The 15,314-nt window shown below is 42.9% G+C and overlaps 1 protein-coding gene across 3 annotated transcripts in view; it reads left to right on the forward strand.

The window, feature by feature from the left end:
• DEPTOR (DEP domain containing MTOR interacting protein) overlaps window positions 1-15,314 on the forward strand; it is a 524,264-nt gene that overhangs the window by 346,696 nt on the left and 162,254 nt on the right. For all 3 annotated transcript variants that reach the window (XM_069220677.1, XM_069220676.1, XM_069220678.1), the window contains one exon: window positions 8,956-9,134. In XM_069220677.1, coding sequence (XP_069076778.1) covers window positions 8,956-9,134 — 179 coding nt within the window. The remainder of the gene's footprint in view (window positions 1-8,955; window positions 9,135-15,314) is intronic.

Below are 15,314 nucleotides of genomic sequence, written 5' to 3' on the forward strand. Positions count from 1 at the left end.
CAGCCTCACTTGTGAGTAAGGGATCAACGCATCGCTTGCTTTTCCGATGGACTCTCGCCTGTGCGGCTTTATTTTTGACGCATACCAGGTACTTTGTGCATTGATTTCTATGGATTAAGACTCTTTTTACTTAAAAAATTATATCTTTACTTGTGTATGTTGGATTTTTGTTAGTTGGTCTTGTTTGACTTAGATAAATATGGCTTAGTTTTTTGCACTTTTGTGGAGTTCTTTTGTGGTATTTTCACTGTGTTACCACGTGTGTTTGTACAAATACTTCACACATTGCTTCTTAGATAAAACCGACTGCCTGTGCCAAGCTACCATGGGTGTGGGCAGGGGTTATCTTAGCTGCGTAGCTTCCTTACCCTGACTAGACTAAGGGTCCGCACTTGAACTGACTGCCAAATAGAGACCCCATTACTAACAAATGTCTTCTCTGTATCATACACTAGGGCTCCCGGTTAGGTCAGATCTTGCTTTAATTCTTTAAAACTGTTTTTCAAGTCTGTTAGTGTTGTGCAGACTTCAGGTTTAATTTTTCCCAGTATGTAATGTAGGAGGAACTAGGTGATATACATAAGAACACTACATCACAGTTCAGTAATAGTCCAATAACAGCTAACTCTTCTATCACTCACTAACTCTATGCCTACCCTGCTGCCTCTTTGACTGTATTGACGCTAAACAAATACCAGTACAAATACTTTTGCTTGTTCTGCATCCATGTCACAAGCATCAGGGGATTGACTTTGCAATGGAAACTTTTGGGGATATTTATCTTTTTACATGGGTTTGGCATTTTGCAGTTTTCTTACTAAGGGCTCCCTCCTTTTTGCATTTTTCAATGTTGACACTAGAAAATCATTGAAGAGAGACTAAAGACACTGTAGATAATTATAGTTGCATCCAATAATAGGGTCCTAGACTGTTAGGTTGACATCAATTCAGCCAGACTCCTCTCTCTGGTCGATCAGCGCTTTCCCAGTTCTCAAGGTACTAGCTTTGAAGATCTTGCCCACTCACCAAGAGAATGTTTTTTTTATTGATTTTGCATAGCTTTTTATTAACATTTGAGAGAAAAAACAGGCAATAACATCAGTGCATACTGGTCAGCCTGAAATATATATTTTGTTCAGTATGCATTCAAAATTCATATAATATTGAGGATAAAACTTTGCATCATCATTTATCAGGCAATTTTGTCTAGAAGTGATCCCAGCATGGTTACCAAATCTTTTGGTGTTTCTGGAGTCATCCTTATGATTTGTAGACAGTCTCTTTCACATTGATACAAAATTCCATACCCCAAACCCACTCACTGAGAAGGAGGGGCTTCTGATGAATGCCGGTGTTGAGCAGTGTGTTGTTTTGCAATGACCAATCAGTAGCAACCAGCGAACAAACCCACCTAGACCCATCCACACTCACCATTATCCTAAGCAAAGCCAGTCTAGTATTTTTGGCAATAGCAATATTAACCACTGTGGCTAATGTAATATCTATTTTAGACCAATATTCTGAGACGCCTGGACATTCTCAGATTGCATGGAAATATGTGCTGACAGCTGCCACACAGCGAACAGAGCACCGATGTGAAGGTCTACCCATCTGCCAGAGTCTTTCGGGCTTATAGTACACTCAAAAATATTTAAACTGGATGAGCCTGAGCCAAGAAGAGATCGCTAATTTCTGTGCTGACATTTTAGCTGCAATCCCGACCTCATTATCCACCCTTTTTCAAATCTTGCTCCCTGCTGGTTTTCAAGTTATTTAGGATCAGGAGAGATCTATAGAATCTAGTATTTCCTTTGTATCGAAACTACGATACATTTATTTTAGATTCTAACTTGTTGAATTAGAGGATGGAAGATTGTTGATCTTTCGGTGTCTACTTCATGGCACAGTTGTACGTAGCGAAAGAGCTGCGACTTGCGGAATCCATAATTGGATTAGAGTTGCTCAAAGGATTTAATATGGGAACATGTCACTATGCCTACCAATTGCAAAACGTTAAACAAATCTCAAGCTTGAAAAGTTTTTAGGTACCAGAGGAAAAGCCATCTACTGCGGCTCGCCGATGGGGCGGTATGGCCCTCAGTGAACTTCGCTTCTCCTGTGAGGTGCCACTCACGCCCCTGGAAGCACCAAACGCCCACCATATCCTGCCTTCTCCCCCGCAGTGCGTCGGGAAACCATCCCTGCATTCCTGACCTGGGAAGTCTAGCAGTTCACGGGGGAGCTAGCACTACCAGGATCTGCAGGGAATGAGGTGCTGCACTGTGGGCTGCTACACCAGTCACAGGTGGAGAACTGATATATTCCCCTCCACACCCTCCTCCCTTCCCCCATCACCAGCCTGGTAGGGATTTATCTATGCCACCACAGGACTCAAAGCGGCCTTCTTCAGCTCCCTCAGACGACTACTCACAACCTTTTATTAGACACGAGTATTGGTGGGCAATGTCATGGTCAATCCAATCATAAACAGATCTGGCATGGAAACTATTTATCATACCACAGATAGATGCTTTCTATCAGACCTACTACAAGATCTATCTCAGCTTGCACCCTGACGTGTTCTCCATCCCTGAGAAAGAGACTACACTTTTACTTTCCATCTACATAATGTTCGCGCCAGGATAGATTATTTTCTACTGACCCCCACATTAGCACACAAGCCATTTAGATTTTGGACTATTGCGAACCGCCCCCACCCCAAACCAGGAACATTGGCTCATGGATATTTCTCACTCCTGAGATCCCAGAGACAAGGAAAGGCTGTGCCCCCACGCTTCTGCTTGAACCTTATGGGGAATGTGAAAGGTGTGCATATGTGGCCTTCTGAAGTGAGACGCAGCTATAATTAAGCTTCATTTAGAACTCTAGGTCTACTCCAGTGAAGAGAGATACTCAAGAATCCACATTCATACTGATCTCCTGGCTTTATTGAAAGTCAACTTCACATCAACAATCTCTACGCAAAAGAAGCAGGGGCATCGCTCTTTCACCTTCATCAACGCCACTGTGAAAGGGGCGAAAAAGACAGAAGGCTGTTAGTCATTCGGTGATGCCAACTGGAAGCTCCTCAGTCTATACCAGCGATTCAGAAAGCGACAGGAGAGCCGGTGACACATCCACCAGCAATCACTTTGGAATACCAGTCTTACTATGAATAACTATCCTTTACAGGGCATAAAATAGGCCTTTTTTGAGGGTTTGCATATACCCAGAATGAGAGAAGAAGAGTCTGCGTCTTTAGTTGGAGCTGCCTCGGAAGATTAAGGGGGTCATTCTGACCCTGGCGGCCGGTGCACAGGTATCAGTGGTTACTTCCTCACCCTGGTCAAAAGGCTATACCACCACCCTACTACTTTGATTACCCGTGGAGGACATAGCGCATCCTTTTTTCGCATATTCAAAGGGGCAACAGCCAAGGTTGCCCCTCTCATCCTTGCTGTTCCTATTGGCCTTGGAGTCATTGGTAATTGTGATACGAAAGAACATCTTGATCCAGGACGACCTAACCCCAGCTAGGAAAGTCAAGCCTTTTTATTACATGGTTGGTATCCTAGTGACGTTATCACATCCCACTGAATCACTACTAACTTTAATGCGCTGTATTGAAGCCTTTGCTGTCTTTTCTGGCTACAAGATAGACTGGGAAAAATGCCAAGCTATGACCTTAGCGCATGCTACCATACAGGCCTTCCTATCCTCCCTGCCATACACCTGGCTACCAAATAGGCTGAAATACCTAAGAATATACACCAGCCTGAGCCTTATGAACATGCTCATGGATAGCCTCTCTCTCTCCCCTTCGAGTGACAAAATGAGACATGATTTTCAGAAATGGATGGGATTGGATCTCTCTCTTTGGAGCAGGATCCAGGTATTTGAAATGAATATTGGCCCGCGATTTAGTTAGCTACTTAGTCTGCAGCCCCGCCTGTGTTGGAAAGAGACACTGGAACGCATTGAGAAAGACATCTTATTGTTTGAATGGAAAAGTGACAAACCCATGTTGGCACGATATGAACTCTGTGCCACCCCCATCAAGGAGAGGACTCTGTTTGCTCACTTAGGGATATACTGGCTAGCCCACCCACCCCCAAACACCCATCCCATACGCTACACCCCAGATGGTAAAGGGCCGAGGACTGTGTACTGGACCCTACTGCATGTTTCAAACCAGGTCTGCTATTGCCTTTTAGAGGCCCCAAGGTTTGACCTATATTATTTAATTTAATTTCTTATGTCTTGATTTTTTATTCTCTGTTTCTCATGGTAACAGGCACCGTGACAATGCTTGTGCCTTCTGCTCGTTACATCTATGCACTGCTTGCCTACTGTTTTGGTATCTCATCCTCTACTAAGTAACCTTTATGTTCTTTCGAAATACTATACATAACTTTGTTACGTTACTCATTGTTACGTTGTTCAGCAACCTTAAGCCACTGAAAACCTGTACCTGACTTTCATATACAATAAGGAAATGTAAAAATATGTTGTTTTACAAATATGCAGGTTCTATACTATGAGTGCATTATGGACTACTCCGAAGCACATGGTTTTATTTAATCTTCCATATATAACCAATAAAGCGGCTATCAAGCATGCAGTACAAGATCTCATCATCTTAGATTAGCATGGAGACATACTTCAGAATTTCATGGTACTTTCAGTACATAGAGTAGAAATATGCATGTATATAGTGTTTTATAATAATATAAATGTGAGGTGATTACTGAAACAACTACGATATGATTGGCTTCAAGCCTTGTGAGAAGCCATGTGACCTCTTGTTACTAACCTCAGCAGTTAGGAACCTGTTCAACATCTGTCTCTCAAGCTAAGGATCTGGCCTTTAAATTTGGTCACACTCGTTCTCTAGTTCCCCAGGTTAGAGCCACCTCTTCAATTTTCCAAAGGCTGCAATCCTCAGAACTTATGGTCTTAGAAGAGGTAATTAATGAACTTTCGGGTTGTTCAGTAGATACTCGGGAGATAAGGTGAAACACCTTTTTGCCTCTTATTCAGGCCTCTTTCAAGTGAAGAATAACAAAATCAACCCAACCAACAGCACCAACTGCTCAGATAAAAACAGTGGGCCTATAATTTCTGATAGTCGTCTGCTCCAAACAAATAGTACTGTGTATGTGGCCAACACTAAACCAGAGTGAGTCTCCAAAGGTCAGCCAACAAATTATAGTTTGTGATCCTCTTGCACTGACAAATGTGCATTCGTCATCTTCTAGATGCAGTCATTCATCTTATCTTGTCTTCCTAAAAATGCTGCCTCACTTCAATCTGTATCAGTAGACATATTGTCAGCACAACTGAAACAGGAGGGGTATCAATGCGATTCTTCGTCTTTATGGATGTCTGCATACACATATATGTGTATACATGACAGTGTCAGTGTTTTGAAGGACTAAGAACTCTCTCCTCGCATCCTTCCATAATCCTGGTCAGGATGTCTTCTCAGTTCATTAGTGACAAAAACTGGCAAATACTTGATTATGTTCAAACATTATTGAGGGATGCCTAATTGAAAAGCCCAAGGTTTTTCACAGGAATGCCACCATGCGCCACACGTGCCCTAAAATTGGACCACTTCAGTCCCCAGGTTTTTCCCAAAACTGAGAAGTGTGTGAGTGTTGTGTCCATACAAGCATCCAAATGAGGTCAGCTAGTGCCAGGTAATCAGATTGTTGTCATTCTTTGTTATCATTGTAAACAAAATCACCACTAGGATCTGACTTTGGGTCCCTCTTCCTCTGTCCGAAGGAGAATTACACCCTTTTTACAGTAAAGTATGCTTGTCAAATATGAAGGAACACTAGGTCTACCGAACTGTGAAAGTAGTTATGAGTGTAGTGGTGTGCTTCGTCTTGTTGCTGGTCCTGGCAGTTGATGGTCTTGTTGGTCAGCCATCTTCTGTTACGCACTGGCCTCCGATTATTTATTGGTGTGTTGTTTTTTCACTGGAGACTCTGCGACCTGCTTCTATTAACTGCTGTTTCTAGCAGTGCCTGTTGCTCCTGTGAATATATCTGCAAACTGGCCAAGGAAAGGGACCTCCATGAGGCAGAATTAGTACCATGTTTCTCAAGTTTCTGTTCACTGCCAGAGTGTCTCCTTACTAAGTGCATGCTTACAGTACTGAGCTTCCACAAGTCGGTCAGATTTAGGGCTGCCATGGTGCGAGGCGGGCTGGAACTAGTGCATGGAATACTATCTTGATATTGCTGTTGGTTGGTAGGCCAGCAACTCAAATGATGACACTAGAGCCAAGGATGTAATGACTGCGTGTTAGTGCTTACTGAAAGGCGCTATAGTATTGAATACGCTTGCCGATCATTTGCTACTGAAGCTGTGGTGTGTAGGTCACTGCTGCTGATGCTGCTGAAGTTAGTAGGGGCGCTATTAGTGATATTTGCTTTAGGTAACACTAGTGACTGGGCAGTGTTGGTTAAAGCCCTGCTTTGGTGATCAGCCTCCTCTTTTTGTTATTTTTTAATAGCTCTTTTTGTGTGGATCGTTTTTATCATGCATTTTGGGGAGAAGGGTTTTAGCAACTGCAGGCCCTCTTTTCCGATACATCACATTTAACATTTTGTAGTTTCATTCTCATATGCACGAACCTAAAACAAGCCATCCTAGGTACCAGATTTCAGGTCAAGTGACACATGGATGGGCAAGAGAAGAGTCAACAGCCAACAACGTTAGTTGGGCACAACAATAACGATACAGAGTTATCAACGCACGTGGCACAGTTTCTTGCAGGCAGAAAACAGGGGTAATTGTCTTTCAACACCACAGCATCTAAATATGTATAAATGCTGCCTCTGTCACTGAGCCATCTCTAACAGGACATTGCTGTTCTTCTGCATTACGTTCTAGGACTGGGACATGCTTCACAGTCAAAGGACCCATTTTGTAAGCTAAAGCTTGCAACAGTGCACATGTGCTGTGCTTGCAACAATCTATTGTTTGTTCCAAAAAAATAACAAGCTTTGGCAATGCCAGTAGGTCTGGCTTATAAATGCACTAACAAGCCACACATATACAAGTGTAGGTTAATGACTGCCCTTCTCCCATCTGTGCTGCTTAAAACCCATACATTTTCTAGTTATCTAAAATACTTTAATAGGATTCAAATGTCGTATATGTGAGTCCCTGAAAGTTCAGCCTCAGGCATCTGGATAAATAAACAAAATGATCACAGCTGTGTGGAGAGCAAGCACTTTTTGTGAAAGCACAAAACTTCTGCCCAATCTAAAAATGAAAAATGTACTACTGGCTCCCAACATGTGGGCGGAAGCAAAGCCCTCTCTTGTGATGCTCACATAATTTTCTTGGGACAGCTGCTCTGTCAAGCCAGCTCATAAAAAGGGCTTTGAGCCTGCTCGGTACTTACCATTGGGAGGCTTCCGTGTCCGCCTCATTTCCCTGCTCTCCACCTGTCAGTGGGAGCAGCTTCACTTTCTCTTTGGTGTTTCCTTTGTGTGTTTACTGCTTTATGGAATATGGACCAGGCACAGATTGGCGGGTTTATTAGTGTCCTTCCGCTGTTTGCTCGCGGACTCACGCCCTTTTTAAAAGTTCTTGGTTCCCCGTTGTTGGTTGCACCTGGCACGTGCCTCCCATATTCCCTTGTTGTTGCTTATTTTATTTTTCTGTAGCACTCCATGACAGTGCATATAATTCTACAGTTGTCTCTGCAATGTGCCTCCCCCAATGTGCCCGCTGACCAACGACCTATGTTGCTGCCTTTTACTTTTCCCCCAAGTTGGGGGCTCTCTCACTCGTCTGCTTTCCCACTTAACCCACCACCCTCCTGAGCTCTTTTCTGTTGGCTCGTGTGCTGCCCCCTCCCTTAAATTCCCCAGATGCCCTGTGTTGCACTTAGTACCCCATAGCGGAACGCCCTCCAACCCTAACGTTGACAGGTATGTAGTCACTTTAGAATTCTGTGCTTCAAAACACTGAAGAAACACGTATGTCTTTCTTAGTAACCCTGTCTCACAGCATGTCGAGGGTATGCTTTATCTGTGCATGTCCCATCCTCAAATTCTTTGTGGTTACTTTTTTCTGTAGGGGTGTGAGCAAAGTACCAGCTGCGCTTCTACAAAATAAACATGCGTATGCTGTGAAAGTGGTTTATTTCTGGAGTGTTTCAAAGTGCTAAGTAAAAACACACAAAGTCCATTAGCTTTGTGTGGAGCGAAGCCCACGCTTGAAGGAAGTCATCAGTCCCCCCCTTTAAGTCTACAGCGAGTACATCTAGAACCTGTGACAGGTGTGTGCTCCAGTTGTAGTCCCAGAAAACATTTGTAAATTCCATTTTCACATGATTAAACCTACTGCTGAGCAAGTGCAAATGGCAATTGAAGGGCACACCCCAACATGTTAAGGGTTCTAGGAGAAAGTGTATCTTCATGGGTTGCAACAATCTTTCTGCAAATAAATTACCTTCACTTACTTATGTAATTTAATCTCCTTGTTGACAGTGAGTGCAACAGAGGAGTATGTATGAAAATCTATGTGCTTTGTGTATTCCCAGAAATTTCTATGAATCGTAGGCGTCTCTTTATTGCACTCGGTACATTTCTGTCTTTATTGACAATGTTAGTGATTTGCTTCTCTGACGGCCTTTGCTTGAGTGATCTCATCCTGGAGCATGCAGAGCGAAAGATGTAGTGCTTCAAGGAATTACACATCCGAATTCTTTATAGTCGGAATGGCTCTTAGCTTTGACAACGTTACTTGCCTTTGCTATAAACAAACCGTTCATTAGTAATTGTGTCTAATAATCCATTCTCAGCGCACGTGCTTTATATTAATAAAAGGTATCTGCGGTAATTTGCTGGCCTTTAGATTTGTCTTTGAAGTTCTCCAGTAGGAACATTGTATAAACTTAATGTATTTGTGCGTTTACTTTTTCTGCAGACTGATGAATTCTGACAGTGTGCTTCTACAGCCGCGGGAAGAGGAAGGTGTGAAGTATGAGCGGACCTTCATGGCTTCCGACTTTATTGATTGGTTGATCCAAGAAGGGGAGGCCACAACCAGAAGTGAGGCGGAGCAGCTGAGCCGAAGACTATTGGAGCATGGAATCATACAGCATGGTGAGCAGCCAACGTATGCACCAATAGGGTCACCTTATGGATGCACCAGTGGGGATCCATGTAAGATGTACAGCACCCCATTCCCTCTATGCTGGTCAACATCACAATAGTATCCCTTTATGCTTTGGCTATGGCCAAAAAAAATTCGGTAAAGGCGCAGTGCCCACAGTTCTTTCTCAAATTAGAACAACACTATTGGTTAATACAGTCATTTTGTTGCAGTGTGTGCTCCAAAATTATTTTTATGACTTTTTTTTTTTTTGCTATCTTAAATCATTATAGTGCATTTTGGGGCCCACAGCTGAAAAAGAATGCAATTAAACATATCCGAAATTCTTGCATAACAAGTTATACATGTCATACGTTTACAAATCTTTTCTGTTTTAATTACCAAGGATCTCAGTTATGAAATGACAATCCATGTTGCGGTACAGTAAATGGGCACAAAAGACTCTGATTTGGAGGGCAGGATGATAGCGGTGATGGTAACGGTGAATCTCTGAATGTCAAGACAGTTAAAATTATTGCCTTGGGATAGTAATAATGCCAGTTGTGTAATTGTAGCTCCTGTCTGATTGTGACCTTGGCACTGGTAGGTTTGCGGTTAAAGGTACTTGATTTGGATTTTGTACGGGCACCCAGTAGGTTAGTTGATGTAGGTTAGTCAATGTCCCTTCCCTTGGCTAAAAAGTAAATATCCTAATTTCATACAAGTTAGACCGGTTACTTTCTTCCCCTCCTGCAGTATAGTCCACCCAGTACTGGCACAGGTTTAATGTGCTGTAGGAAGTTTACTTTGTGAGTCAATTCGTTTCTTGATCTTTTGACTTCCTTGCACCCTCATTGAATCACCAGTGAATGCTGTAGAAATGGCGTAAGCAATTCCTATGATCTGGCCCATGAAACGTCGAAAAATACAGATACAGGTGTAGGTTAAACAAATACAAATCCTAAAATGTTTTATTTATTTCACAAACATACACATTTTAAGTTTAATACTATATTAATTGTGCTTTTCAAAAATTGGCTGTCTTTCTAAAAGATGAAGGCGCATGCTAGAGTGTAGCACATCACCTTGTCCTATATTATCCTAATACACCCTCTCTTTGTCAGGTACTGTGCTTCAGTTGAGGCTACCAATCATGTATACTAGATTCTCTTTACTGTACTTGCTCTGCTCCCACAAACCAAGCTAAGAATACCAATTACATTTTTTGCATCCTGTTTCAATTTCTTTCACATTTACATATGTTTTAACAGTTTCAATTTTTATTTTGTGTGTATTTATTAGTCTACAAAATAATCTTGTAGTTTGTAGAGTAGTGAACCTCCTCATTAAGCGATGCAGGCAGGAGGGGTCTGCGGACTAAGAACTTATGCATTTATAATATTAGTTTTATTTAAAATCAATTGTTTATATCAGGCATTTAGTAAACAGGCAATCCTGTTTACTAGTCTGTTCCAGTAACTAGTTCCTGTTCCAGTCTGATGCATGCTACAGCTACCTGTCAAAAGGACAATAAAACCCTTTCAAGGGTGTTCTTTATTTCACATGCACACATTCGATCCAGATTTCAGGAAAACAGGATGAAATTTACAGCCATAGTACATTGTTTGAACTTATGTATAAAATGCACCATTGGCTTCTTTACAAAGCTCTATTAATGTGTATTTGTTCCAAGCTGCTATCGTGGTCAGAGTATAGACTTGTTCAGCAAAGTAGACAATATGTGTAGTAATTGCACAGCGCACAGGATAAAATGGATATTTAAAAGGGAGGGGATGGTAACGGGATGTGAACTCAATTCATCAGAGGGATTGCTTTCCACAGAAGTCATGGTGTGGTGGGCATGCCGAGCTCAATTCCCATATTGCCTCTAAGCAATCCCAGTGTTTTAAACTGTGCTACATGGAGGTAGTGATTTCCCACGGACTACACAGTCTGATTGTTAGACTTTTCATCCTTGGCGTGGTCTCCCTTAACTTTTTGCCTCTGTTCCCCAGGTTGTTGATGTGTGCTGGACTCTGATTTTACTGTTTTTGTTACTCTGGGCATTTTACCACTGCTAACCAGTGCTAAAGTGCAAGTGCTCCTGCGTACATAATTGGTTCTCCATGATTGGCATATTTGTTTTACTGTTAAGTCCCTAGTAAAGTGCACTAGAGGTGCCCAGGGCCTGTAAATCAAATGTTACTAGTGGGCCTGCAGCACTGGTTGTGCCACCCACACAAGTAACCCTGTAATCATGTCTCAGACCTGCCACTGCAGTGTCTGTAAGTGTATTTTTACACTGTAAATTCGACTTGGCAAGTGTACCCACTTGCCAGGCCTAAACCTTCCCTTTTCTTACATGTAAGGCACCCCTAAGGTAGGCCCTAGGTAGCCCCAAGGGCAGGGTGCAGTGTATGGATAAGGTAGGACATATAGTAATGTGGTTTATATGTCCTGACAGTGAAATACTGCCAATTTCGCTTTTCACTGTTGCAAGGCCTGTCTCTCTCATAGGATAATATGGGGGCTACCTTTAAATATGATTAAAGTGTAGATTCCCCTAGAGAGTAGATGGACATTTGGAGTTTGGGGTCCCTGAATTCACAATTAAAAAATACATCTTTTATTAAAGTTGATTTTAAGATTGTGCGTTTGAAAATGCCGCTTTTAGAAAGGGAGTATTTTCTTGCTTAAACTATTCTGTGACTCTGCCTTGTTTGTGGATTCCCTGTCTGGGTCAGTTTGACAGTTGGGTTGTTTTTCACCTCGCACTAGACAGTGACACAAAGGGGGCTGGGGTGTAACCTGCATTTCCTGATTAGCCATCTCTGCTAGGAGGGAGGGGTGGAGTGGTCACTCTCATCTGAAAGGACTGTGCCTGCCTCTGACAATGCCGGCTCCAACCCCCTGGTGTGTGTCTGAGGCCTTGCCTGGGCAAGGCAGGATTTCACAAGTAGGTGTGAGTCCCCTTTGAAGAAAGGTGACTTCAAAGACTAAAATGGGTATAAGAAGGGCACCCAAATCTACAGACTTTAGAAACACTTCTGGAACCAAGAGGAACCTCTGCCTGGAGAAGAGCTGATAGCTGAGGAAGAAGTGCTGCCCTGCCTGTGACTGTGCTTTGTGGAGCTTTCCTGCAGTGCTGCTTCTGCCAGAGTAAGAGGGCAAAGACTGGACTTTGTGTGCCTTCCATCTTGTGAAGACATCTCCAAGGGCTTGAGTTAGAGCTTGCCTCCTGTTGTTTGAAGTCTCAGGGACAGCAAAGACTTCTCTCTGCCAGCACCTGGAGTCTCTGGAGAGACTCCTGCCCCGACAAGTGGTGCCCTATCCAGTCCCTGGGCCCTTGAAAGGAAAGCTGGTGGAATCCAAGCAAATCGACTTCGGACGACTTCGGACCGACGCCGCTGCTGAATCCGGTAACGCCGCCTGCACCTGACACCGTGACCTTCGCTGAAACGCAACGCTCTTCGCAGGCCCGACGCCGCAGCAGCCCCGCTGAAGTCCGCGACTCCGTGGAAGTCGCCGCACCACGTCGTGACCGACGCCGCTCGAAGTGCACGGATTCAACATTTCGCACAGACGCCGCGATTCCCGACTTCGCGCATCGGCTTGTTTTCACTCTTCACCAAAGGTACTGTACTTGAGAGTCTACACGACTCCGTGTCCGGCGCCGCTGGTGTCGGCTTGTTGGGAACGACTCCGTCACGACGCCGTGTTAACATCTCATCGAAGCATTTTTGTTTCTAAGCGCTATTTTTTAGTTTAATCTTTAAAAATTCATTACTTGACTTGTGTATGTCGGTTTTTGTGGTTTTGGTCTTGTTTTGTTTAGATAAATATTTCCTATTTTCCTAAACCGGTGTTGTGTCATTTTGCAGTGTTTTCATTAAGTTACTGTGTGTGTTGGTACAAATACTTTACACCTAGCGCTCTGAAGTTAAGCCTACTGCTCTGCCAAGCTACCAAGGGGGTAAGCAGGGGTTAGCTGAGGGTGATTCTCTTTTACCCTGACTAGGGTGAGGGTGCTTGCTTGAACAGGGGGTAACCTGACTGTCAACCAAAGACCCCATTTCTAACACTGATCAATTGGGAACTCACATGACTACTCTTGCCTTTTTACATTTACAGACACTAGATCATATCCCAACGTTTCTGAAGTTTATGAAACTGTTGCTAATCATTTCTCCCGAAAAGCTGGATTTGTTGGTCAGTTGCACTGTGAAGTTCATTAAATCCTTCCATTTGTTTTTCTCAAGCCAAATGTCAAATTTGACCCCTTTCCCATTAGCCTGGAAATACTGACTAGTAGTGCCTCCCGGGGTTCTACCTTTGCTCAAGGATGCTTAATGCCAAGATGACTCTACTTTACTATCTATTCTGAGACTTCATGGTGAATTGCCTCCCTTATCATAATGAAAAACGTTGTACTTGCATTCTTTGACCATCGCTCCTGATTGACTGTCTACCCAACTGCTTGACAACTATTAATTTCTTAATGAAGTCCAGCTAGCTAATGGTAAACCCATGCAAGCAAGAGATTATCTTTTTGGTCAAAAATGGAGGACACTCATAGATTTGGCCATTACACTCCTATGAGTCATTACCCTTTCCATTGCCTTCTCAAATAGAAACAAGTTGCTAACCTGTAACAATGCTTTTTAAGCTTGCTTTATTTATGCATGCATGCATCCCGTGCTGTGTGTATTACCACCATCCAGTGGCTGAGCCTAGAGTACTATTTTGATTCTACGTTTTTTAACAGCATCTCTTGAGTGACTCACCCAGATATCACTCTCCAATTGCTACCATTTATTGTGATTATGATAATTATTGTAGGAGCTGCATATGCTGTCTGCAGTTCTCAAGATGTCTTGCTTGTTTGTACCTGATTGTGTACTTCAGCTTAGTGTTGGAGCCTGTGAGTATTTGCCCAAATCCACATTAGCCTTTTTCTTCAGTCAGATGAACATCATAATCAGCTTTGCATATGACTTTAAATTTGTGGTGTTTACCAAACATTTTCTGTGTGTCCCTGTGCTTTTTTTCTGCAATAAACAGTTAGTTTATCGTGGTCCTACTAAACAATTATTAAATTCTCTCTGTCTAGAATTAGATTTTCAATATTGATATGTAACGCTGACAGCTTCAAGTTTCCCTGTTTGATGCACGGCTTTTGCTTTCTATAAATATGCGCTTTTTACAGAGTTCCTTCTAAAGGTATGTCATAGGACAAGTCTTAATTCTCTCTGATTGTTTTTTGTAACTTCTTTTTATTGACATTTTGGTCAGAATGTACAACAGTACAGTAAAAGCGGAGACAGGAGACTTTGCACAATTCCACAGCCAGGGTAAAGCACGCCTGCCCAAACCCCAACCAGTACAAAGTGATACCACAGGGTCTACATTTCGAAACATAGCACTACAGGGCGCAGGTTCTGTGAATACCAGCTGGGCTTACTGCCCTCCCCCTCGCTGGTGGGGTTGTGTCTTTATGTTGATCCAGCCACCGACCCAATTCCCATTTTGGCGATGTGTAACACCCTGCAGGGGCTAGCTCTAGCAAACCAGCACACTCCATGAGTGTGGCCATAGGAAAGTCCTCCTTTTTGCCCTGGTCACCCCCACACTTTTTGGACAGATACTGGTGGTTCCTGACTCTTGGCTGTGCCCTGGATACTGCTTACCAGTCCCAGGGCCAATGCTCTGTGTAAAGTGGATATGCAAATTAGGCTAATTATAATTGGCAATATCAAGCTACCGAGAAGTCCCTAGTATTTGGTAGGGCATGTAGGTTTAGGGACACTAGCATAGGTAGTGCACCCATAGGTGACCTGCTGAGGTGCCCAGTGTCATTTTAAAGGCAGGTCTGCCTTGCTGGCTGCTTTTAAATTAAAGATAACTGCAAATTCGCCTTTGGAATTAAAAGTACTTCCATAGTCTTAAGCTACCTTTTTTAGATATGTCACCCCTAAGGTGTGCCCTATGTGCCCCTAGAGTTGGGTGCCATGTAACTATAAGCAGGGACCTTATAAAAACAGCCACATTTGTTTTTCCCTCATTGTAGTGAATGGCCTCCATGGGCTTGAATGGGGAGACTTTATTTTAATTTATAAAGTCCCCTTAAGTGGCAGATACCTCAAGTTTGGTATCAGATTAACTATTATAATAAATCCCGCAACTTACAATTG

The sequence above is a fragment of the Pleurodeles waltl genome, chromosome 2_2 (assembly GCF_031143425.1).
Source record: "Pleurodeles waltl isolate 20211129_DDA chromosome 2_2, aPleWal1.hap1.20221129, whole genome shotgun sequence".
In the NCBI taxonomy this organism is placed as follows: Eukaryota; Metazoa; Chordata; class Amphibia; order Caudata; family Salamandridae; genus Pleurodeles; species Pleurodeles waltl.